The following is a 26660-nucleotide window of genomic DNA, read 5'->3' as shown; positions in this document are numbered from 1 at the left end:
ACATCAGTATGCAATGCTTTGGATTGTTATTGAGTAGAACCCGTCATCAGCATGGACGCATGTCCCCTGGAATGGTGCTTGAAGCATGAAGGGGCATATGAATCTTTAGCGCATTTGGCACGTAAATATCTTGCGATGCCAGCTACAACTATGCCATGAGAAGGCCTGTTCTCACTTTCAGATGACATTGTAAATAAGAAGCGGGCAGCATTATCGCCTGCAAATGTAAACAAACATGTTTGTCTGAGTGATTGGCTGAACAAGAAGTAGGACTGAGTGAACTTACAGGCTCTAAAATTTTACATTGTTTTATTTTTGAATGCAGGTTTTTGTACATAATTCTACATTTGTAAGTTCAACTTTCATGATAAAGAGATTGCACTACAGTATTTGTAGGTGAATTGAAAAATGCTGCTACTTTTGTTTTTTTACAGTGTAAATACTTGTAATCAAAAATAAATATAAAGTGAGCACTGTGCATTTTGTATTCTGTGTTGTAATTGAAATCAATGTATTTGAAAATGTAGAAAACACCCAAAATATTTAAATAAATGGTATTCTATTATTAACAGAGCGATTAATTGCAATTAATTTTTTTAATTGCTTGACAGCCCTACTAAACAGTAATAAGTTATCAGGGCCAGATGATATTCACTCAAGAGTTCTGAAGAAACTCAAATGTGAAATTGTCGTCTGTAATCTATCATTTAAATCAGGTTCTGTACCAAAGGACTGGAGGATAGCTAATGTGACACCAATTTTTATAAAGGGCTCCAGAGGTGATCTCGACAATTACAGGCCGGTAAGCCTGACTTCAGTACCAGGCAAACTGGTTGAAACTGTAGTGAAGAACAAAATTGTCAGACACATGGATGAACATAATTTGTTGGAGAAGAGTCAATGTGGTTTTTGTAAAGGGAAATCATGCTTCACCAATCTACTAGAATTCTTTGAGGAGGTCAGGAAGCATGTGGACAAGGGGGATCCAGTGGATATAGTGTACTTAGATTTTCAGAAAGTCTTTGACAAGATCCCTCGCCAAAGGCTTTTAAGCAAAGTAAACTGTCACGGGATAAAAGGGAAGATCCTATCATGGTTTGGTAACTGGTTAAAAGATAAGAAATTAAGGGTAGGAATAAATGGTGAGTGTTCAGAATGGAGAGAGGTAAATAGTGGTGTCCTCCAGGGGTCTATACTGGGACCAGTCCTATTCAACATATTCATAAGTGATCTGGAAAAAGGGGTAAACAGTGAGGTGGCAAAATTTGCAGATGATACAAAACTACTCAAGATAGTTAAGTCCCAAGCAGACTGCGAAGAGCTACCAAAGGATCTCACAAAACTGGGTGACAAAATGGCAGATGAAATTCAATATTGATAAATGAAAAGTAATGCACATAGGAAAACATAATCCCAACTATACATCTAAAGTGATGGGGTCTAAATTAGCTGTTACCACTCAAGAAAGAGATCTTGGAGTCACATCCACTCAATGTGCAGCGGCAGTCAAAAAAAGGAACAGAATGTTGGGAATCATTAAAAAAGGGACAGATAATAAGACAGAAAATATCATGTAGCGTCTTTATAAATCCACGGTACCCCCACATCTTGAATTCTGCATGCAGATGTGGTTGCCCAATCTCAAAAAAAATATATTGGACTTGGAAAAGGTTCAAAAAAGGGCAACAAAAACGATTGGGGTATGGAATGGCTTCCATATGAGGAGAGATTAATAAGACTGGGACTCTTCAGCTTGGAAAAGAGATGACTAAGGGGGGAATATGCTAGAGGTCTATAAAATCATGACTAGTGTGGAGAAAGTAAATAAGAAAGTGTTATTTACTCTTTTTCATAACAGGAGAACTAGAGGGTCACCAAATGAAATTAATAGGCAGCAGGTTTAAAATAAACAAAAGGAAGTATTTTTTCCACACAACGCACAGTCAACTTGTGGAACACCTGCCAGAGGATGTTGTGAAGGCCAAGACTATAACAGGGTTAAAAAAAAAAGAACTAGATAAGTTCATGGAGGATAGGTCCATCAATGGCTATTAGCCAGGATGGGCAGGGATAGTGTCCCTAGCCTCTGTTTGCCTGGGAATGGGCGATAGGGGTTCACTTGATGATTACCTGTTCTGTTCATTTCCTCTGGGGCACCTGGCATTGGCCACTGTCGCAAGACTAGATGGACCTTTGGTCTGACCCAGTATGACCGTTCTTATGTTCTTAGTGATCTAATTAACACAGTGGGAGTAAGAGTTGCAAAACTGGGGTCTCTTTGTCTGTGTTTAACCAACTATAAAGCTGAGATATTAGTGACTATTTCAGAATGGTATTATGAGACTTATTTGATGTTTGTAAAATGCTTTAAGATCCATGGATGAAAAGTTTTATGTATTATTTATTTATTATGTTGCGTGGGCTGGAAAATATTTCTTACCTACTCAGATTGACTCCATGATTTGCTCAGAAAATGACACATTTTTATAGCCCTTATTCTGTAAAGTCAATCACCATTCTTGTTTTTTTAAAATGTGGAATGTCCTGAGTTATTTGATTTTTTGTTTAAGACACATTAATAAACTGTTGACTCTTCCTAAAAGGAGGCAAAATCTGGTTCTTGGAGCCAGATAGGCGATGATGGAAGGGCTTTCCCTACTTTAACCTACAAATAAATCACTGCCCATAAAACACTCCTTTTAGCTCTGTCCCTCTGTTAGATCTGTGATGCCTGGCTCTCTCACTTTTATACGTGCAGAGAAGGGGGAGCCTGGTAAAGCAGGCCAATTATACTTATCTGTGTGGGTTCAGATCCACTGTCAATCCATCGGGGTGGAACCTGTCCCCTCCACAGTCCAAGAGGCACATGCATATTTCTGCCTCCCCAATATCATTCTGAAGACCCTAGCTGGGGCATGATACCTTGGGAAGATGAAGGGATTAGGCAGCCACTTAGGCATAACCCAGCCATCATTTGGGGATAGCTTCCCTCCTTAGGTAATACATAGGTCTCTGAAGCTGCGGGTTCACCTGAGCTATGAAGCTGAGTTGGGTTCTGTGTAACATGTGCTGGGACCCAAGATTTGACTGAATGCTAGTTCTACATGGAACCAAACTTTATTAAGAATAAATACGTAAGGATTTTTGGGGATCTAATTTTAAAAGCTCTACTTGTGTTTTCTGTCTCCTCAGATCTGTGGAAAGTGATGTTCACAGTGAAGGATACACACTGGAGCTAGAATGCTGCTCCTCCTTGGACCAACTCTCGGACACAAAAAAGATACCAGATTTTATTGAGAAAGTAAGTATAAGGAAAACAACTTGAAAAGGATACAACACACCTAATAACTGCTGCTAGTTGTGTCCATCAGGGCAAATAGCCACTGCAAGTTTATCTTTCCTCCTCCTCCTCCCTGCGTTCTGTATATTTCAAATATTAACAAGGCTTCAGTAAAGTTTGCTACTCTTCTATGATTCCAATATCTGGATAGCATCTTCTCGTTATAGTGACTCAAGTAGATGTTAATGAACTTGTTTTACCACTGTACAATCTATCCATGCACTGTCATTGACTGTTGTGCACAGTCTCAGCTAAAATAATATTTCCGTCTTGGTGCCAATTGTTTGGAATTATTTGAGTTTAAAACTTGGATAATACTGTAGATAAAGAGGCTCATTATTTCCCAGAGTTGTCCTTACATAGAATTATTTTAAGCCAGATGTGTTCAAACTTTCAGTCAAGTTCCCCCCTTACCAGTAACGGAATCTGTCTGTGCCCTTCCCCCTTTTACTGCACAGCCAAGGCTTCCTCAGCAGCAGAGCTGGGGCTGGAGAGGGAATGAGGACAGAGCCAGCCTGGGGGCAGTGAGGAGCAGAGGCTGGGGTTGGAGCTGGGCTGGAGGCAGAGAGGGAATGAGGGTGGAGCTGGACCCGGAGGCGGAGCAGGACTGGGGGCTGAATGGGCTTGGGGAGTATTGTTTTAAGCTATATTTCAGCATCAAGTAAAGTTAGATAGCTCAATCAAACCCTTTGCCACCCAGAAAAGTACTGGTTTTCACAAACGGTGATTCATGCTGAGGAATTTAAAGAGAATACTCTTAATTGTGATTTGTAGCCTTTTTCCTACTACTTGTGATAGCATATAATTTAATTAATTTGTAAATTGATCCGATTAAATCCAGTTTAGTGAACACCATTTCATTGTTCATGGTTCAGATTATACATCCTCTGTTATTGGGTCTTGAAATAAATTATTAAAAAGCAATGACAAAATATTTACATTTTAATTGTGGTAAGTAGTTAGGAAAGCTAAATATTAGCCCCATACTCCTCTGAAGTTCAAATCTAACAGGAGTGATTTCTGGGAGTGTGTAACATTCTGAAAGAGAAAACCCAAGAGAGGGTGACTATTCATCTTGTAATACAGGTATGGTTATAAATTTTAGATACAGGCTCAAACCAAAATCTAAACACTTTATTTTGGGAAAGTTTGGATCTGAATCTGAATTTATGGGTTGGATGTATTGAAGTTTTTCAGAACTAACTTCTGTTATTTTAGTCACACTTATGTAAACCTGAAGTAATGCAGTGGAGAATCGGTCTCAATATGTTTAAATTCGTTCTTCAGCTCTATGAGCTGTGCTACATAGAAGCCTGATATGCTGTGACCAGCTATCACCAGTAGTAATACGTCAATGCCCACAATTCCGGTAAAGGAGTGTGGCTAACATGAAAGCAAAATGATGGTCAAGAGCCACATACCTGTGCATGCACAAATACGCCACAAATAAAAAAGGTTTAAGTTTCTGGAATGTTTTTTTCCATGCTGTCTTCAGAGATCTTTCTGTTGCTTGAATTCACTTGATTATTGGGTTATACAAATACCTTTTGGAAAGATAATCATTTACATTTTGATATATAAAAGTGTATATTTAGTGTTGTGTATGTCATTCATTTTTGGAGATTATTTGACGTAGTAGAATTTGAAGTTCTTTGAAAACATTACTGTCAGGTGCATGTTGTCTCACCATCTGTATCTGATTAAAAACAATGTGAAAATCTCTACACTTTCGTGTATAACTAGTCCAGGAGGAGAGGAGAAAAATTACTTGTTTGAGAGTGGGAATTAATTGTCATATTAACTAAATTGAACAACAAAAAGGTCCATTGCTTTTCAGGATAAAAAAGATTCTTCTTCGAGTGCTTGCTCATATCCATTCCATTAGGTGTGCGCGCGCCGCGTGCACGATCGTCGGAGAATTTTCTACCCTAGCAACACCGGCGGGTCGGCTGTGGAGCCCCCTAGAGTGGCGCCTTCATGGCGCTGAATATATACCCCAGCCGACCCGGCGCCCCCTCAGTTCCTTCTTACCGCCCCTGACGGTCGTTGGAACTGTGGAGCGCGGCGTAGCTGTTCTCCACTCTCCCTAGCTTATTCAGTTATTCACAGTTATAGTAGTTCTAGTTGTTTATAGTTAAATAGTTGGTTATTCACTTGTTAATAGTTGTTATATAGTCAAAGGGGATTAAGGGGGTTGTCTCCCCCTTTTTCCCCCGGCCGCGTGGCCGGGCTCATGCCCAAGGCTCCCGGCTTCAAGCAGTGCGCCTCCTGCGCTAAGCCTATGCCAACGAGTGACCCGCACGACTCGTGTCTGAAGTGCCTGGGAGAGTCCCATCAAACAGATAAGTGCAAGATCTGTAAGGCCTTCAGACCGAGGACCAAGAAGGAGCGGGACTTTCGGCTCCGGCAACTCCTTATGGAGGCGGCACTTAGCCCGGACGCTCCATCAGCGCGTCAGGCCCCGGCACCTAGCACCTCGGTGCGCAGTGCCCCGGCGGCACCAACCATTCCGACCACGCGAGTGGCGTCGGACAAGCCTCCACGGCACCGGACCTCGTCGGCACCGCACTCACAGCAAGTGCCTCGGCGCCGTTCATTATCCCCGGGACATAAAAACTCCCATAAGACGGGGACCTCCGTGCCGAAGACGCCGGCTCCCCCAGTGCCGGGGGTAGAGCCGCGTCCGCCTGTGGAGCACCGGAAACAGGTGCCTCCAGCACCGTCGACTCCGGCTCCGAGGCCGTTGAGTCCGGTGCAGACAGGGTCACCACCGCGACCGGCGGTGATACAGTGCCTCCCGTCGACCCCAGAGACCTTCGCGATGGCGAGAGACTTGATCGCTCTCACGGAGCCGGCACCGCCCCAACCACCGGCACCGTCGGCACCGTTGACTCGTCCGGTCCAATCTAGGGGGAAACCTGCCTTGATGCGCCCTCCATCGCAAGGGCTGGAACCATGGCACCGGTCCAGGTCCCGAAGCAGGTCCCCACGCCGCTCGCAGTCCCGGCGCCGGATATCACCTCGGCACCGGTCGTACTCGCGGCCAAGATCATCGTCGCGGCACCGCTCTACGTCTCGGCACCGCTATGATCGTCGGCACCGATCGACATCGAGACGTAGTTCTCGGCACCGATGCGATCGATGCTCGACGTCGAGAGGCCGCTCCCGGCACCGGGCCTAGTCCAGGTCATCGTCCAGGTCCAGATCCGACTCCCGGCACCGGCGAGGTCATCGGCACCGATCGCGATCTCGGCACCGATCGCCGGCACCGCGTAGAGATAGAACATCTCCAGACCGGCACCGTGCGGCACCGTATCCCACGGGATTCGTCTCGGCGCACTCGGCACCGCCATGGCCATCGAGATCGGTGTCTTGCTCCTCTGAGGACATATCGAGATCGGCATACCCCCCTCAGGGGCAAGCCGAGGAGCAAGACATAGGCCATTGGCAGGAGGTAGCAGAGGACCCTGCTCATGGCCCATCTCACTGGTCGTTCTGGACCCCGTGGGCGTACCATCAGGCGCAAGGGGCTCCAATAACTTCAACCTCTCGCTCGGGTCACTCCGATAGAAGGGCCCCAGAGTCCACCATCTCTCACCCTCCGCCAGGGGGCATGGAGGCTTCCGTGTCCGCACCACCTGACGTCCTGGACCCAAGGGCAGGTGATGCTCCGGCCCAGGAGCAGGGAGACCAGGACCCTCCCTTGGATCCCTTACCACCGGAGGCATCTTCCTCTTCCTCTCCGGATGAGGCAGTGGCGGGCACGTCGTGCACAGGTCCACCCCCAATAGATCTTCGGGCTCATCAGGACCTCTTACGTAGGGTGGCCCGTAATATGGACCTACAGGCGGAGGAGATAGTGGAGGTGCAGGACCCCATTGTAAATATCCTCGCGGCGGATGCCCCATCAAGAGTGGCGTTACCCCTGATCCGCACGATCCAGGCTAATGCCACTACGATATGGCAAACTCCTGCCTCCATCCCACCCACAGCGAGAGGGGTGGAAAGAAAGTACTTTGTCCCCTCCAAAGACTACGAGTACTTGTATACCCATCCCCAGCCGTGTTCACTGGTGGTGGCATCAGTGAATGCAAGGGAGCGCCACGGTCAACAGGCCGCAGCGCCCAAATCGAAGGAGGCTAAGCACCTCGATTTGTTTGGCCGTAAAGTTTATTCAGCCGGAGGGCTGCAACTTAGAGCGGCTAACCAACAGGCGCTCCTGAGCTGCTACAACTTTAATTCCTGGAACTCTATGGGGAAGTTCAAGGAATTGGTTCCCCAAGAGTCCAGGGAGGAGTTTGGGGCCTTGGTAGAGGAGGGTAAGAAGGTGGCTCGGACCTCCTTACAGGCCTCCTTGGACATAGTGGACTCGGCTGCGAGAACCCTGACTTCGGGTATCGCTATGCGAAGGACCTCCTGGCTCCAAGTTTCGGGTTTGCCCCCCGAATTGCAACAAACCCTGCAGGATTTGCCCTTTGAAGGACAGGGGTTGTTCTCGGAGAAGACGGACTCTCGCCTGCAGAGCCTCAAGGACTCCAGGACAATCATGCGTTCCCTGGGGATGCATGTTGCGGGTCCTCAGCGCAGGCCATTTAGGCCTCAGCCTCAGCGCTTCTACCCCCCCCCCACCTCGTCAGAGACAGGACTCTGCCCGGAGGCGAGGGCGAGGTGGTAGACGAAGGTGGACCGGCCCTCAACCCGGTCAGAACCAAGGGCCACCAAGGCCACCCGCAGGCCCCAGGCAGAACTTTTGAAGGTGCGGTCGAGGACGGCGCCCCAGTCATCCCCCAGGATCCAGCCCCCTCCTTTCGGGATCGCCTCTCCCACTTCCACCGTGTTTGGTCCCTTATAACTTCGGACCGTTGGGTCCTTCGCACGGTGGAGAGGGGATACGCTATCCAGTTTTCTTCAATTCCCCCCTCCCACCCCCCTTCCCCGTCCCTCTTCAGGGACCCTTCTCACGAGCAACTTCTTATACAGGAGGTTTCCACGCTCCTTGCTATGGGGGCCATAGAGGAGGTTCCAGTAGAGTTAAGGGGCAGGGGATTTTATTCCCGTTACTTCCTGATCCCCAAGTCCAAAGGAGGTCTGCGACCCATCTTGGACTTGCGCGGACTCAACAAATTCGTAGTAAAGTTGAAGTTCCGCATGGTCTCTTTGGGGGCCATTATCCCTTCCCTCGATCCTGGAGACTGGTTCGCCGCCCTCGACATGAAAGACGCATACTTTCATATCGCAATTTACCCGCCTCACGGACGCTTCCTGCGATTCGTGGTAAGCAAAGTGCACTATCAATTTGCAGTCCTTCCCTTCGGCCTATCCTCGTCCCCAAGAGTGTTCATGAAATGTATGGCTGTCGTGGCAGCGTACCTTCGTCGGCAAGGGATACAGGTGTTCCCGTACCTAGACGACTGGCTGGTACGCGGTCGCACCAAAGAGCAAGTTCGAGCTCACGTCCACATAATAGTGCACACATTCAACGAGTTGGGCATCCTACTCAACAAGGACAAATCCACTCTAGAACCTACCCAGAGAATAGAATTCATCGGCGCAGTCCTAGACTCCAGACGTGCACAAGCCATCCTGCCAGACAACCGCTTTTGTACCATCACGAGCCTCATTCAAGGGCTCAGGGCCTTCCCAACTACCACGGTGAGGTCGTGCCTCACCCTGCTGGGTCACATGGCTTCCTGCAGGTACGTAACCAGGCATGCCAGACTTCGGCTTCGCCCACTCCAGACCTGGGTGTCATCGATATACCGCCCACATCGGGACAGCCTGAACATGGTGGTCACGGTCCCGAACTCGGTCCTGACCTCCCTCACCTGGTGGCTAGATCACAATGTGGTTTGCGAGGGGATGCCATTTCACGCCCCACAACCCTCTCTGCACCTGGTCACAGACGCTTCATCTCTGGGTTGGGGCGCCCATCTCAACGAACACCATACCCAGGGCCTGTGGACTGCATCCCAGCTAGCCCTGCACATCAATGTTCGGGAACTGATGGCGGTGCGCCTGGCGTGCCAGGCATTTCTCAATCTCCTACGTGGCCGCTGTGTGTTAGTTCTCATCGACAACACCACGGCCATGTTTTACATCAACAAGCAAGGAGGAGCACGTTCGTCAATTCTATGCCAAGAGGCCATTCGCCTGTGGGACTTCTGCATCACCCACTCAATCCATCTCACGGCATCGTTCCTCCCTGGAGTCCAGAACACTTTAGCGGACCGACTCAGCAGGTCCTTTCAGACGCACGAGTGGTCTATCCGTCCGGACATCATACATTCCGTTTTCCAGAAGTGGGGGTTTCCCCAGATAGACCTGTTTGCATCTCGAGACAACAGGAAGTGCCACGTGTTCTGCTCCCTGCAAGGTCGAGCTCCGGGCTCCCTCTCGGATGAGTTTCTCCTTCCCTGGAAGGACCACCTGTTTTATGCCTTCCCTCCGTTTCCTCTGGTCCACAAGGTACTGCTCAAATTGCGCAGAGACCAGGCACAGGTAATTCTGGTCGCTCCAGCATGGCCGAGACAACATTGGTACACCACACTGTTGGAACTCTCGGTTCAGACACCGATCCCGCTTCCATTATGTCCAGATCTCATCTCTCAGGACCACGGCCGGCTGCGTCACCCCGACCTGCAATCTCTTCACCTCACGGCGTGGCTGCTTCATGGTTCACCCAGGCAGAGCAACAATGCTCACTCTCGGTCCAACAGATTCTGTTGAGCAGTAGGAAGCCCTCAACACGAGCCACGTACTCGGCCAAGTGGAAGCGGTTCTCCTGTTGGTGCGAACAACGAGCCACGTCCCCGTTACAGGCACCTATTCCTCTCATATTGGAATATCTCCTCTCCCTAAAACAGCAAGGGTTGGCGATATCTTCAATTAGAGTTCACCTGGCCGCTATATCAGCCTTTCACCCAGGAGAACTCGCGTCCTCGGTATTCTCTAACCCGATGGTCGTTAGATTCCTCAAGGGCTTAGACCGGATGTACCCACAACAACGTCAGCCCGTTCCGACGTGGGACCTCAACCTGGTTCTCTCCAAGCTCACAGGTCCTCCATTCGAGCCACTGGCCACCTGTTCACTTTTGTACCTATCCTGGAAGACAGCCTTCCTCGTAGCCATCACCTCAGCAAGGCGCGTTTCTGAACTCAGGGCGCTTACATCCGAGCCCCCTTACACAGTTTTCCATAAGGATAAAGTGCAGCTTCGTCCACATCCTGCCTTTCTCCCTAAGGTGGTTTCTCCATTTCATATCAACCAGGATATATTTCTCCCGGTCTTTCATCCTAAACCACATGCTACTCGCCAGGATCAACGTTTGCATTCTCTGGACGTACGCAGGGCCCTGGCTTTCTATATTGACCGCACAAGGCACTTTAGAAAGACGACGCAACTCTTCGTTGCAGTGGCCGACCGAATGAAAGGCTCACTGGTCTCCTCACAACGCCTATCCTCCTGGATTACGTCTTGCATCCGGACTTGCTATGACCTGGCAGGTGTCTCAGCACCGCACCTCACCGCTCACTCCACGAGGGCCCAAGCTTCCTCGACGGCTTTCCTGGCGCAAGTTCCGATCCAGGACATTTGTAGAGCTGCGGTTTGGTCATCAGTCCACACATTTACAGCTCACTATGCACTAGTGCAGCAGTCCAGGGACGATGCTGCTTTCGGATCAGCGGTTTTGCACACAGCAATGTCTCACTCCGACCCCACCACCTAAGTTGGGCTTGGGAGTCACCTAATGGAATGGATATGAGCAAGCACTCGAAGAAGAAAAGACGGTTACTCACCGTTGTAACTGTTGTTCTTCGAGATGTGTTGCTCATATCCATTCCAAACCCGCCCCCCTTCCCCACTGTCGGAGTAGCCGGCAAGAAGGAACTGAGGGGGCGCCGGGTCGGCTGGGGTATATATTCAACGCCATGAAGGCGCCACTCTAGGGGGCTCCACAGCCGACCCGCCGGTGTTGCTAGGGTAGAAAATTCTCCGACGATCGTGCACGCGGCGCGCGCACACCTAATGGAATGGATATGAGCAACACATCTCGAAGAACAACAGTTACAACGGTGAGTAACCGTCTTTTTTTAAAACCAAATCAATTAAAAAAACCAATAAGTTCTCATTCAAAGGAATCAGGATAAAAATGTAAGCAATTGATGGTGGGGTTTGTGACTGGTCCCCTCTGGGGTGCCACCTGGAACTGGGGTGCAGCTGAGCCCTCTGTTTTACCAATCTGACTTCCCGCTCACACTGTGACGTTGTGACAAGCTGCAAAGTTCTCAAGCTTGCGCTCACACCAACATCCACTGGTTGGTGCCATGCCCAGCTGTGTTCATGAATGCTCTGGCCAGCCACTGCATGAACCAACAATAGAGAATCTACAGCCAAAATACCCCCAGCTCCCCAACCTAGGACCCTGGAGCTGTACCGTCCTACCCTGGTCAAAATTTGACCAGTATGAATTTATTACCCAATCCGCCCCTCCCTCAATGTGAGGGGGACAATGCACAAGCCCTTGTTAACCGAGCTGAGATTTTTCCTTAAAACACCTCACTCAAAAACAAATTGGTTAAGATGAAACATAACAGGTTTATTAACTACAGAAAGATAGATTTTAAGTGATTATAAATAATAGCAAACAGATCAAAGTAGATTACCATAAGAAATAAAACAAAACCACAATATAAGCCTAATGTACTAGTTAGGATTTAAATCAGTTAGATAGTACAAGCAGATTAGCTTTTGCATACAAAGGCAGGCTTCCCTCCTTCCTGCCAGGGACCAGCACTCCCCTCCCCCCGGTTCAGTCTTTTTTCCTCCAGACTTTCAGGTGTTGTGTTGTGAGGAGAGTGAGGTCCAGTCATGATGTCACTTCCCCCTTTTATATCTTATTCCAGTTTGCTGGAAAGCTCTTTTTCTGTGCCCTGGGTCAAACAGTTCCCATTGTGTAGTGCTATCTCTGAGAGGTTTCTATTGTACAGAGTTCCTGGGGTAATCCTTGTGCTTGTGTGTATGTCCATGTAGAAGGTCAGACTCACCCCTGCGGCACCTCCTGCTGGTCGTCTCAGGAATTAGCTCTTCCAGCATCCTGAAGCGCCCCCTGCAGGCCAGTGATCCGCCTGTCCTCTGACCCTGTGTCCCTCTCAGACCCCGGTGCCCTTTTATCTGGGGTGCTGCCCCCTGGCAGTACACCCCTCAGTACTAGGGTCTCCCCTTCCCAGGGAACCCCCACCCAGTATCCTTACCTCGCCTCAGAATAAGGCCACTGCCAGTCACCAACTAGCCCCCACTCCCTGGGGCAGACTGCAGTACAGGCCACTCATCACAGGCAAGGTTGGGTTTGGACCTGCTGCCTTGGCCTACCTATGGGCTGCCCTCTGCAACCCCCAGTACCCCTTGGCCTCCTACTAGGCCACAGCCTGGGGCTATCCAGGCTGGAGCTCCGAGCTCCTCAGCCTTTCCCCAGCCCTGCTCCACCCAGGTACTCTGTCTTAGCTCCCTGCAGCCAGGCCCTTCTCTCTCTGAAAGCAGAGAGAGACTGCTTGGCCTCTGGCTCACAGCCTTTTTATATAAGGCCAGCTGTGGCCTGATTGGGGCGTGGCCCAGCTGTGACTGCTTCCCCAATCAGTCCAGCTTTTAGAGCTGCAGCCCTTCCACAGCCCTCCTCCAGGGCAGTTTTAAACCCCTCAGGGCAGGAGCAGGTAACCATCCTGCTATAGTCCTCAATAAGCCATCAACATTGTTTGGCCTTTTTATTGTTGTACCTGAAAGGCTGTTTGTGGGTGTTCTCAACCTCACATGTTTCAGTATCACATATGTAGCCAAACTTCATAACTTCAAATACAATGATAGCACATACAAACGAATGAGATATTAATGTCTAGCAGATCAAGACTTTTAGAATGATACCTCACAAGGCATACTTCGTATAAAACATTGCAAAATTATATGACAGTGAATATGGGGATGCCAGGGTGGCACAGGGTTGTTGGTTGTTTTAAAAATAGAACGCCACCAGTAATCTCCCCAAACCATGAAACACAATACAAACTATTTAATTTATAATTATTGAATATTCAGATCCTCAGTCATGTGGATTCCTACTACCTTTTGACTTACCAGTGACTTTTCTTGGAGTGGAGATTTTTTTCCAGTAACTTAATTTCTCTATGAGTTTTATTATGCAATGCTGAACGAGGGTGATTAACATTGACTTTGCGCAAAGGAACATCTTTGATAGTGTCTATCCTCAGTTAACTCTCTGCTTCACTCCAGACACTAACCATCACATTGCACACAACTGGACTATTTGTTCCTGGAAAATGCAGGGGAAATTCTGCTTGGTATAGCCATAGGTCTTGAACAAACATTGGCAGTTATAAGAAGCAAAAAACAAAAAAAAGTTTTGATCGATTAAAGAAAAACAGGATATTTCACTTGAAAGACACTGAGACATGATGTGAGCATATGTTCTCTTTACTTGAAAACAAAACAAGAAGCCCAAGAAAATCCTTCAATCACATCTGTATTGTAGGTATAACTCGTGTTAGGAATCCTCTATGATGGGACCTCCCTCTAGCCTCCCACCTTTCCTTATATTCTGACCTCCCATAAATGATCTGCCATGGCTAGATGCATGAAGGAAGTGTTATGGAGACACGCATTGAAGGAAGTGTTATGGAGCTACGTGGAGACTGAAGTGTAGGGAAGGGGAAACTGGACTGATGTCTGTAGGAAAGAGAGTAATTTTCGAAATGTGTCAATATGTGAATACCAAACTTTGCAAAATAGATATGCTGCTCTCAGGACTTTTGCTTTACACATCAATCTGCGATCCTCTTCTGTAGAAGTTCTGTAACAAACATAGAGGATTCATACATTCCAGATAGATTCTGGAAAGGAGTGAGGCATTCATGGTTAGAAAGCAGTTGGTAGTTGTGATTCATTTTCTGCACCATTGTTGTTCTGCTCTTTGGCTGTAAACAATTGCTGATGCGCATCATTCTGCACCTTTGTCTCCTAGCCAAATAATGTTCTACTCTGTAGAAAGCTTTCAGTTTGATCCCATTGCAGAGGTTGGACAGCCTGCTTCTCTTTCCCTCAACTCCTCTGAACTCAATATCCTTCACTGTTCCAGTTGTGATTGGCCTGGGGAAGGCTGGACCAAAAACCACAATCTGAAACCCAGTGGTGGGCATTGTCTTCGGATCTCTCCAACCACACCTAATTCTTACTCCATTGCTCTGTCCACTTTCGCTGAAGTGACCGTAAGATGAGGCTTATTGTATTTAACTGGTCTTCAGCAGAATGAGCACCATATACAACCTGATCATGGCTGTAACTCATGACGTAAACTCACTGTGTATCACTGAAATCTGGCTGGATGACTCTAGTGGACCTGTACTAACAGCTGGTGCTGAGTGTTAACTTTGTGATGCCTGACTCTAGGGGGGACAAGGAAGGAGTAGCAGCCATAGTTTTGCACTCTCAACAGTGGACTAATTCAAGTGTGTTTGCATGGTATGTGAATTCCAGGTTAAAGAGTAGCCACGTAATACTTATATATAACCACACTCCTGTGGATTTCCTACTGGAGCTAATCAAGCTGCTATCAAGCCTGTTTTTAGCATCCCCCTGTAGTCATAGTCTTCAGTGACCACACAGATGACATCTCCAACACTGGTTCAAAATCTCTCCGTTTTCAACATGGAGTTCTTCCCATTGATCTCCTGAGCAAGTCATATAGCCAGACGCACCCTGAACCGGATCTTCACTGCTGGCTATACTCATCTTCTACAAATGGAAGTGCTGAGCCAGGGCAGTGACAGTCCACCCTCTGAGACAATAGAACGCAGTGAGATTCCAGGCAATCTGGAGGAGGTATACCACACAACTGCCAGATCACTAGGACATTACAATCATCTGCTATCCATAGTCATTGATTTACTTAACCCCAGGAGTCAGCATCCCACCCAGGTCTCCCTGGCTCAAAGGCAAGCTGAAACAGATGAAACACGAGGGTAGGATAATGGACTGTTGCTGGAGGAAGGGCAGCTTTAAATCTGTGGGACAGCATCACAAGACGATTGTACAAATCTTTGCCAGAATGATGTAGGAAAGCAAAGAAATCCTTCTCGTCCTCCATCAACGTTGCTGCATAGTTACAATAGTGGAGCTGTTCCAGAAGCACCTTTCTCCTTAAATGCATGAAAGGGCAGATAGATGGGGAAGACTGCAATTGTGTCATAGGACAGGTGGGGAGTTAGACAAGATACGTGTGTATTAACTGGAGAGGGGGAAAGGCTAAAGAGCTGCACTCTGTAGTACATTTAAAAACAACTTTGTTTTTAAGTAAAAAGTACTAACATTTTGATTTCTAATTAATTATATATTATTAAAAAAAACACAAAAAATCTTTCAGACTATTTTATTTGTTAGATGGCTGTTCCTGATTTCTTCCAGTTTTTGGGTCCTTTTATTCCACATCTCTAATTCTTCATTGCTAGTACGTACTTTGCTTTGGTCTTAACCCTCTTTTCAGCAGGAAAGAATAGCTGGACATGGCAATTTTTGGAGTCTATTAATGCTGTTGCTGGGCTGTTGATGGTTTGCTGCATAGTGGTACAAAGAGCTCTTCCCTGTATTCTCTGAGTACATTGTCTCTGTCAAAGCTCAGTAGAAAAATATTTTGTAAAAAAAATCAAACATTATTTTGTAGTTTAAACTGGCACTCTTGATATGCTTTTTGTTTAGAAATTTATTACAGAGCCTATCAGATGTTAGGCAGAGCAGGTGGAAATAAAAGATGGAAAGGGAGAAGAATTTGGGCCATGAGTATTGGTCATAGGGGTCATTCGTCAAATGAATAAACAGTCTGAATGTACTTGAATGGTTGGGAAATGACCCCTCTAGAATATCATTTATTACCCAGAGGGATTACTTATCTATATGTGATCTGAAACTCTTTCAAATCATTTCCATCCTTCAGAAAAAACTTCCCTTCGTTCTCAAGTGTATGTACAAGAGAACAATACATTTATTTCTGTAACACATTGTAATGAAAACCATCTCAGACCAACTTTGTTTTCTGCATGTTTTCAGTGCAGAGTAGTGCTTAATTTTTTTAAAATTTGGGTTCCTGGTGTAGATATGATCTAGAAGCAAGGGTTAAAACTGGACAGCAATGGCCCAGCTGTGTGCTGTCTGCTGCAATAATGGTATTTGTTGAAGTGTGTTTTGTTAACATTTTGAAAGAATATGTAAAACAAAGTATGGTGAAAAATCACAGATACTGTATGTTAAGCAGTATAGTGTGAAGGGGAACATCTGTTCTTGGTTAAACTTCTTTCAATGTGAGTTCTTTTGACTCAGCCATTTAATTCTGGTGTTGAGATATAAGCTCCATGAATGTCACAAAATTATTTTCATGATGTTCCCAGGGGCCTTGATGTGCTTCTGGAATCCTTTGCCCCAGCAGATTTTGGGGTCATCCTCTTGACCAGGGTAAAAATAGATGTTGTAAAATATACAGCCTATGGCTTCAGTGTTCCAGTAGTTGTCTGGGGAAAAAAAGAAAATATTTGGAAACAGTAGATCTGTTTGTATTTGGTATTGTCCTGAAGGAAGGTATGGGCAAATTGTTCAGTCTGTTGAACTGCAGCTTCTACTGTAGATACTAAATGGTTGTTAGGTGAAAGCAAGTATGGTTTTAGACTGATATTCTCAGGTTAAAAATAACACTTAATTCCTTCAAATAACATTGTAGATCCCTAAAACTAAGACAACTTGTAATATCTAATTTATGTCTATTACACTTTACATTTTGTGTTTTTCCCAGCTTGGACAATGAAGATACACTAAGTCAGCGTTTAGTATTGTGTCAACTGACTATGAGTAAACCCAGCATAGAACACAGTTTGTCATGATATATACTGACCACTGAATCATATTCAGCAAGCTGACATGATTGTTGAAATCAATTTTCAAACTTGTATTTGCATAAATCTTTACTTGTTCCCTATTTATATTCACCCATTAGAAACGGTGTTTTTTAACAGAAGATTCAGATTCAGGGCGGTTTTCAGACTTCAAAGCTACAGTCACAAATCTGTAGCCTTATATCAAGCCATTAACAAACCTTCAGTAGGTCACTAGTAAGATTTATCCAAAGTGACCTGTGGTTAAAGTGTATGCAGAGGTTGGTGGGGACTGAGGAGAAGGATGCTTGAAGCCTGGAGGACGTTCCAGCTATATACCAGTTTTAAAGAGTAAATCTTAGGTCTGGTCTATACTACCCGCCTGAATCGGCGGGTAGAAATCGACCTCTCGGGGATCGATTTATCGCGTCCCGTTGGGACGCGACAATCGATCCCCGAATCGGCGCTCTAACTCCACCAGCGGAGGTGGTAGTAAGCGCCGCCGACAAAAAGCGGCAGAAGTCGATTTTGCCGCCGTCCTCACAACGGGGTAAGTCGGCTGCAATATGTCGAATTCAGCTACGCTATTCACGTAGCTGAATTTGCGTATCTTAAATCGACTCCCCGCTGTAGTGTAGATGTACCCTTAGACAAAGTAAGGCTATGGCTAGGCTGAGGTGGGGTTTTTTTGAAGTTCTAGCACCCATGCTAGCCCTGGGTTACAGTAGCCACTAGAATTCTTATAATTATGTCATCCAACACTGCTGTAATGACACAGTGGTATATACACTTGTGGACAGTCTCCACTAGTGCTCCCACCACTGCTAGCTGTAATGGAGCTTGCACTGGTGCTAGGACCATAAATTTCAGAAGAATCTTATTTCAGGCAAGGTCACCGACAGCATGGTTGAGCTGTATTGAGATGAGTAAATCCCTGATCTCTGTTATTGTACCACAATCTTAACTTTCAACTCCTGTTACTATTTCAGTACCCAGTGCTTACTTAAGAAAATCTCCTTTGACTTCAATGGAAATTTTGCTTGACAGGATACTGTGTTATTTGGGGCTGCTAAGGTTGGAGCCTTTGCTGAGCAAAAATTGCCAGTCATACTAAATTGTTTGATAAGTTTGTGAAGTGAAAAATTCCTGCTTTCAAAGATCCTACTGCCACAAACCAAAGCCACACATTCATATCTGAGGGTATAATTTCAGTCCTAATATGAGATCATCAGACTCGATTTGATGTGGATGTAAGACGGAATGCAAAGTGAAAGGTGCTTGTGCACTGCCCCACCAAGCCCCGTTTTTTAGTGCCATTTCATTGTTCTAGAAAACAGATTGAAGAAGTTGATGGAGAATTTGTAGTGTTTTCATCACTCACTCCTTTTTGGGCTCTGGTAGCTGGACACCTGTTTTTGTTATTGTTGTTTTTACAGCATCCTGCAAAGATGCATGTTTAAGAACATTTATTTTACTTCATTCCAAAGTTCATTAGCTGAAAAACTTAGCTTTTAACTGGAAGTATAGAGAGAAGTTAGCTATTCCTTTGTAAACAGAGGAACTTGTCAACATCAGTATTCCAAGGCCAGAAATCGCTTTTGTGTTTTACTGTTACGTGAATTGTTGCATGCAATTCTCCCTTCCAGTGTTTTGCTTTTGGTACCCTCTGCCGCTGTAATTCAGACAGAAAGCAACTGTAGCTTTGACATCTGAGCATAGCCTTGAATCTGACTTCTCTGATTAAAAAAAAATACAGAATCTAATGGATGAATGTAAGGAGTGGGAAAATAAAGATGTATGGAGATGCAGGTTCCGTAACAGAAAAAAGAACTTCAGCTGTGAAACATCCCCATCAGAAATGTACCATATGTTGGACATCTGGAAAACCTGATATAGTATTTCAGATTAATAAAATATAAAACTATTGAGCTGGTGTCTCTTTGCCATTTGCTAAGTGTAACAGGACAGCATTCTGCCCCTGCTCTCTGGAATCAGAAGAAACCTGCTCAGACTCTGCCAGTTGGATAGTCATATTTTGTAGTTTGTTTATGGTCACACCATCCGCACCTCTCTAGTCCTGTGCAGTAATGCTATTTACAGCGTCCCCTGTAACTTCAGCCCGTTCCCCGGGGCCTGGCAGGAACAGAGGGTCTTCCCCAAGAGCTCTATCAGCCTAAGCTCAGCTAGCCCTGTTCATCTCCCCGGTGCTTCCTTCCTGTGCCTTTTTATCAGTCCCCATCTGATGGGCTAGTTAATCCTTTAGCTCACCTAGCCGGCCAGCCTGATTTGCCAATTACATTACATTGCCCAGTCAGACCTCCCTGGGGAAACGAATTAGTGCCGGAGTGATCAGAGTGCTGGCTCACCTGCCAGTTCCCAGCTTGTGGGTGGGCTTGTGCCTGCCCACGCCCAGAACTCAGTAGGTGCTAGCTCCCAGCCCTTTGTCACAGTAAGTGAGATTTCACTTTCTGCAACCTAACATTCAGGATGCAAAAGTGTTGGAAGTATAAAGTTTAACACTGTTTCTGAGTGGCTATAGAAGTAACTAAAAAAATCTTCCTTCATGCCATTGGCTGTGCTTGGCCTATTTTAAAATGAGCCTTAAAGCCTGGCTTATTGTTTCGGTTTTGGAAATGAGCATGAGGATAGCAGACTTACAGAAAATGTCCAAGACTAACTAAAAGCTGCTTTTAATTGTAAATATCTTTTTTTCAGAAACAAATACAGAAACCAAGGTGACAAAAAAGGAGAGGTTTGATATTTATGATAAAATATGCACCAATAAATCCCAATGAGGAATGATTCAGTTGTAATGCTGTAGCCTAGAACAGCATTTTCATACCAATTCCTGACATACAGTACATACTATTCTCCTTGCTCTCCACCAGCATGTCCTCTTTGCCTCAAGACCTTTGAGGATATGTCAGTTATCAAAGTACATTTGTACAACTTGTGACAGGGACTTGAGAGATGACCATGGGCTCGCTTCTTTATGTACATTAGGTGTATGATACCTGCTCTGAAGTTGTTATAGAAAATTAGAAATATTTATTTTATTAACTGGGACAGCCTAGACTTGATTTTTTAAAATATCTTTTGACCAAATTTGACCAACCCATTGTTTCTAGTGCAATGTATTTTCTCATCAGCAGCACTAAGTAGCAACTTTCTGTCTCTGAACTTATTACAGGCCTAACCTAATGCACATGGCTTGTGGAAAATTGGTGGGTTGTTACTAGAGAGTGACTTTTTTCCTCTGTTCAAATGGAATTCTGCTTCATCTGTTCTCTGTAAATGTTTTCTGTTGTTTGTTTTGTGTTAGCAACAGTCCCCTTTAATTGGTTGCTACTACATTCACTGGGCACCTTATTCTAGCATGAATCATACACCAAACTAGTCTATAAAGCCTTAATGAAATAACCACTCAATTGTAATGACTAGTTTCTGAAAAATTATTACCTAAGTCACCAGGGAGTCTCAACCTCAGAAACATTGCCAGCTGTGACGAATTAGAGTATACTGGTGGCATTAGTACAATGTATATTTACTCTGAATGCATGCCAAGAAATTCCAGCTCCTGGCATCAAAAAGTTAAGAGAAGTTTAGAACACTAGTCTTATTAAAATCAACTGTATTTGTGCTTGAATGCCCTTTCCAAGAGATGGGCTTTCATTATTAAATTGCTCTGCTGTAATTTCCGTGCTTGTTGATTTAGATGAAATACTGTTCTGAACTTGAAAGAAATGTTTGACCCGCAAATGTCAGCCCGTGGGAGAAATGCACAGACTGCTATTGTGAACAATTACAGAAACTGGCAAAAAAATAGTACGCTACTCAGTGTTTATATCTGTAATGTTCATGTTTCTGTATTGACAGCGGTGTTACCCTGTCCATTATACATCAGAGATTATTTGACAGTTGATAATGCAGTTATAAATATACAATCCAAAAAAAAACTTGCCAGGGGATTTCATTTAAATAATTTGAAAAAAATCCATTTATAATTGTTCATTTATAAAACTAACAATGCCCCCATTCCCTAAAATCTGGATTTCTGTGATGGTTTTTGGTGCCTGTAACTCAAACAGATTATTTTTTGAAAATAGAATTTTGTAAATCAGCTATCCCACCATGAGATGTGATTTTACTACATCTTAAAAGCAAAGTTGGGATGGGTCTGTAATTAGATAGGAGATCTCCAAGGAAATCGCAGGTGCCTCAGCAAGTGATTCAGTAAGTGGCACTCTGATCTATTGCCTTAGCATTGTGTTTGGCCACACTACACTGTGCTGCTGACAATGCCTTTTTTCAGCTGAGGCATAAAACTAAAGTCCCAACCATTTAGGAAATAATCCTTGATGCTTTTCACAAGTGTTAGGAGGTGTTAGTCAAAGTGTCCCGGCCAAATTCCAAGTTGGGTAATTACAGGAGAGATTTGATGAAGGTTTTGTTCCTCTTCCCACTTGAGTCCATGGGAGATTTGCCATTTACTTTACTGACAGCAATGAGTAAAGCTGTCTTTTTTTGTTTTGTTTTTCCTCAAGACAAAATGCCATTTATATGAAGCAAATTACATGGGCAGCATTAAATTCCAAAAATATATCGATTGTGGCTACACATGAAACTTGCACCTGGTTAAACAGAACCTATTTTAGAATTGATGTAATTAAATCAGTGCAAATCCATTAATATAAGACAGCTGTAAACTGATTTAAAATGTGTCCACGTAGGGATTTACACTAGTTGAACTAAACTGGTTTGAAAATTCTAGTTAAACAGGAATAAGTTGTGTATGTAGACCAGCCCATATTATAATGGCCCATATCAACTAAACAATGCTTTATAAGGTGCTAGAAATGTTTCTGTATGTATCCGAGGAATGAAACAAGAAATGTCTTTACTTTTTTTATCTTATTGGAGCTTCCCTTTGAAAAATTCCAAGAATTAAAGGCTAATGTGCGTATAACATGTTCAAAAATGCAACAAATTTTAATAAAAGCCTCAGTCAATCTGGAAAATGTATTGTAGGGAGGTTTTTGTTATGTTGAGTTCATTCTGCTGCAGCATGCTGTACAGATGCAATTTCTGTGTTTTTATGCTTTTGTTTTTCTCATTTAGCAATAGAACATAATGTGAAAAGGACCTTTCACTATTTGTGCTGTGGATTGGCACATAAAGACAACCAATTGTAATATTTGTCCAATCTGGAATACTTTCAGCACTAGTCTGCCAAAATGAAATAGTGTTCTTTTCATTCAGTCCAGCTTCACTAATGTATTTCCCCCACGTTGATTCTAAATTGTGCATTTGCTGGGATATTTTCCTCAAAGGCTGGTATGTTGGAACAGACTTGATTTCCTGTATGATGGCTTGAAGGGTTAAAAAAATCTGCATTTCTTCAAGGAACTTTGCAGCTGGTTTACAAGCATTTTGTTCCATGTAGTCACACAGCTTCTGGGCACAACCTCTCATGGTGCTGGGGAGATTTATTTATTTATTTATTTTAGAGCTCTGTTCTTATAAGCATATTGTATGACTTCTAGTAAGTACACTGTCTCATCATGCACGCAGAGAGTTTTCATTTGATTTGCCTCATGCTTCTTAAATATAAAACAGCAGCATGCTTTGCTACCCTTTTACTATTACATTTGACTTTTTGTGATGAAGAAAAGTTGCAGCTCTAGCACATGCAGCACTTTGTTTTCTTTTTTTAAGAGATTTAACCGTCCAAGTAGTTTTCGTGGTAGAAAATAACAAGAAAGCATGTTCCACCTTTTGATAACTTGCTGGGTGGCAATGCTGAAGATTTATCTTCAGCCTGCGAGAGAAGCTTATACCTGACTGTCCTTACAGAAGCAGTTGTGAATGCTACTTTTACATCTACAACCAGGCCATTTACATTCGTAAAGTAATTTGTCCAAATGACCTAAAAAAAGCGTAGCAGATGTGCTGCACAAGTTACACGCATTTCAATCAGCAGCACAAGTTTCAGGCTTTCCCCCAAGCGCTTGCTTATGTCCTGTCACCAACTCAAATACCTTTGATAGGAAGCATCAAACTTCAGATTATCTTGTATTAGCACCCACACCAGCTCCAGTATATTGCTTACAAAGCTTGGTTTTTCGTTACTGTCAGCTGCTTCCCAGTCATTGAAGCTGAAATTTGGCATTCATGGTTTCAGCCTCAAAAGAAGTGGGGGTTGGGGAAGTTGGTGATTGTCTATTTTTAAAAACAACAACAAATAAAATGAAACAGAACCTATGCTGCAAGTTGCTTGAACTCATTATAACATTCTGATTTCAAAAAATAATTTAAAATTTAAGCAATGAAGTTCAGTGGGCAATTGAAACTTAAAATAAGGGTGAGCATGGTAAACCCCAATGACCTTATGTATATATATAAGTTTGAGATATTTACATTTGAAAAATAATTGCTGTAATAACTTATCAAAATATGAGAGATTTCAATAAATACTAGCTGTTTGAAAATGCGTTAGTCCAATCATGGCACGGAGGTTGTAAGACTGTATGCAGATGGCTTAAGTTGATTAGTCCACTAGGCCAACAAAACCTACATTTCTTAGGGCTCTAGGTAGGGTTCTAAAAATAAAATCAAATTCTAAATAAAAACTGCCTCATTTTGGAAATATAAAATGTTAGGAGTTGATTCTTTGATTTGCTCCTACGTGTTTCTGTGGAGAGTGGGGAGGAAGCATTATTGCAGTAAAATGATACATCTGCTGATGTATTATACCTTTCATTGCACTGCTACTGTAACACTTTCACTATCCCTGCCTCATTGAGATTAATTAGATGCTTGCCCCACTGATTTTATTGGGACCATGTACAACGGGATTTGAAACAAGGCACTATATCCTGGTTACTGTTTTACTGCTGAATAGTTTATTTGTAAAGTGCCTTGAAATAAATTCTATATGGATTTTTTCAGTCTCTACGATATGGTTACAATCCTAGGTTGATCATGATGAGAATATCAATCCATCCTCAGTTCCCCTCTGTCCCTTCTGAAAACAAGAGCCATTTTCCAAGAACAGATATTTCTAAGAACAAACACCTTTTCTGGATGTGCTGAAATCTTATCACATTGCTGCAGTACCTGTGAATGCTGCTGTAATTCAGTGCACAGTGTGCGTTAGCCTGCTATGGGGTGACAGCCAGGGTTCCAAGACCAGTAAATTATGTATTGTGCTTAAACCCTGTACTGTACCCTGTACTGTGCTCAAACCCTGGCAGCTGCCTACTAGTTAAATTGCTATAATTAGCTGAGCTGACATTCTACTATACAAATGCAGTTAAGATTAGCACTGGAAGATGAAGAGTCTTTGTAACACTTGCTAATAATGAGTGTATTACAAGTATTTGTAAAATTGCAACAAGGAGTCAGACACATTAGGCTATTATGAGTGCATCATATCGTTTGCATGCACTTGGATCAACTGAGCAAGCCAGTCACACATTGACTTTCTTCTAGCCCAATACAGATGACATGCTTCAGTTTATTTATAGAGACCGCTAATGCTGTCCGGCTTTCTTCTATTAAATAGGCCACTGTAATAGCATTTTTACTTTCCTGTTAATTGAGATGAGATTGCACTGTGGTAATTATCCCATTTTAGCAACGAGCCTCACTCCAGTCAGCAGCTCCTGTCCATCTGCAAACTCGTCCTGCTGACTGTCACCCTGTTTCCTGGGGAACCATGCTTCGGTTTCTACCATCACACTCTTTAAAAGTTAATTAAACATGCAAAATCCCAATGGTTTGAAAGAGGAAGTTCTCTGTGTTGATCAGATGTCACCTGTAGGTTGTGTATATATTCAGCACAGTAATGTGATTCTCAGGAAATAGATGATTCATAAAAAATGTCTGTGGGTGGGGGCAAAATGCAGAAATGAGCTTCCTCTTTATTTTTTAGTGTTAAATAAAATTGTTAATATCTCAAACTTCTTCCCCACCCAGCTCACTTCCCAGTGCGGTAGAACTCATGTGATGGGTTCACTGGATAATTCATTCTTTCATTGGCAATTGAAAAGCCTGAGCTGCTTTTATTTAGGTTCATAGTAATCAGAACTGTAGAGAATAACCAGGATGCTCCGATTCTGCTGGATTATGTGCCTTGAAAACACAGTATTAGCCTGAGGTTGAAGAACTCCTATATTTTGAGGCCTTTTCTTTCAAAATAACTAAGAATATGCACCACAAACCCACTAGTGTCTTTCTTCTCCCAGGGGGGAGTCTGATGCATGAATTAGCAACCAGTCTCCTCTCTCCCTGACATTTTAAAAGTCTAGATCAGGGATCGGTAACCTTTGGCCCGCGGCCCACCAGGGTAAGCACCCTGGCGGGCTGGGCCAATTTGTTTACCTGCTGCGTCCGCAGGTTCGGCCGATCGCGGCTCCCACTGGCCGCGGTTCGCCACTCCAAGCCAATGGGGGCTGCGGGTAGTGGCAGCGAGCACATCCCTCTGCCCGCGCCGCTTCCCGCAGCCCCCATTGGCCTAGAGCAGTGAACCGCGGCTAGTGGGAGCTGCGATGGGCTGAACCTGCGGACGTGGCAAGTAAACAAACCGGCCCGGCCTGCCAGGGTGCTTACCCTGGCGGGCTGCGTGCCAAAGGTTGCCAATCCCTGATCTAGCTTATGCTCCTGATTCTCCTCTCAATTCTACTGGTGCAAACAGATTGAAGTCAGTGTGAGTTTGAGTCAGTAGGATTGTGCCTGTGTAACCAGGAGGAGAATTTCAACAGCCTCTTGCTGTTCTGTCTTGGACCTTGCATCTGTTACTTCCTGCACCATTAATATATATTTGTTATTACTTGTACAGTCTCATTATCGTTCTTGCATTCTTGCAATTTCATTCCTACACTTTCCCATCATTCATCTTTATCTAAAATTTTAAGAAGCGGAGTACCCCAGGGGTCGATCCTGAGGCTGGTTTTGTTCAACATCTTTATTAATGATCTGGATGATGGGATAGATTCCACCCTCAGCAAGTTTGCAGATGACACTAAGCTGGGGGAGAGGTAGATACACTGGAGAGTAAGGATAAGGCCCAGAGTGACCTAGACAAATTGGAGGATTGGGCCAAAAGAAATCTGATGAGGTTCAACAAGGACAAGTGCAGAGTCCTGCACCTAGGATGGAAGAATCCCATGCACCACTATAGGCTGGAGACTGAGTGGCTAAGCAGCAGTTCTGCAGAAAAGGACCTGGGGATTACAGTGGATGAGAAGCTGGATATGAGTCAGCAGTGTGCCCTTATTGCCAAGAAGACTAACGGCATATTGGGCTGCATTAGTAGGAGCACTGCCAGCAGATCGAGGGACGTGATTCTTCTTCTTCGAGTGATTGCTTATGTGTATTCCACAAAAGGTGTGCGTTC

The 26660-nt window shown here is 44.5% G+C and overlaps 1 protein-coding gene across 7 annotated transcripts in view; it reads left to right on the top strand.

Annotated features, from left to right (window-relative positions):
- RFTN1 (raftlin, lipid raft linker 1) overlaps nucleotides 1–26660 on the top strand; it is a 129951-nt gene that overhangs the window by 50488 nt on the left and 52803 nt on the right. For all 7 annotated transcript variants that reach the window (XM_065587052.1, XM_008170495.4, XM_005297035.5 and 4 more), the window contains one exon: nucleotides 3193–3301. In XM_065587052.1, the coding sequence (XP_065443124.1) occupies nucleotides 3193–3301 (109 nt within the window). The remainder of the gene's footprint in view (nucleotides 1–3192; nucleotides 3302–26660) is intronic.

The sequence above is a fragment of the Chrysemys picta genome, chromosome 2 (genome assembly GCF_011386835.1).
Source record: "Chrysemys picta bellii isolate R12L10 chromosome 2, ASM1138683v2, whole genome shotgun sequence".
NCBI classification, from domain to species: domain Eukaryota; kingdom Metazoa; phylum Chordata; order Testudines; family Emydidae; genus Chrysemys; species Chrysemys picta.
Note: the sequence above shows the minus strand (reverse complement) of the source record. Positions and strands in the feature narration are given on the sequence as shown.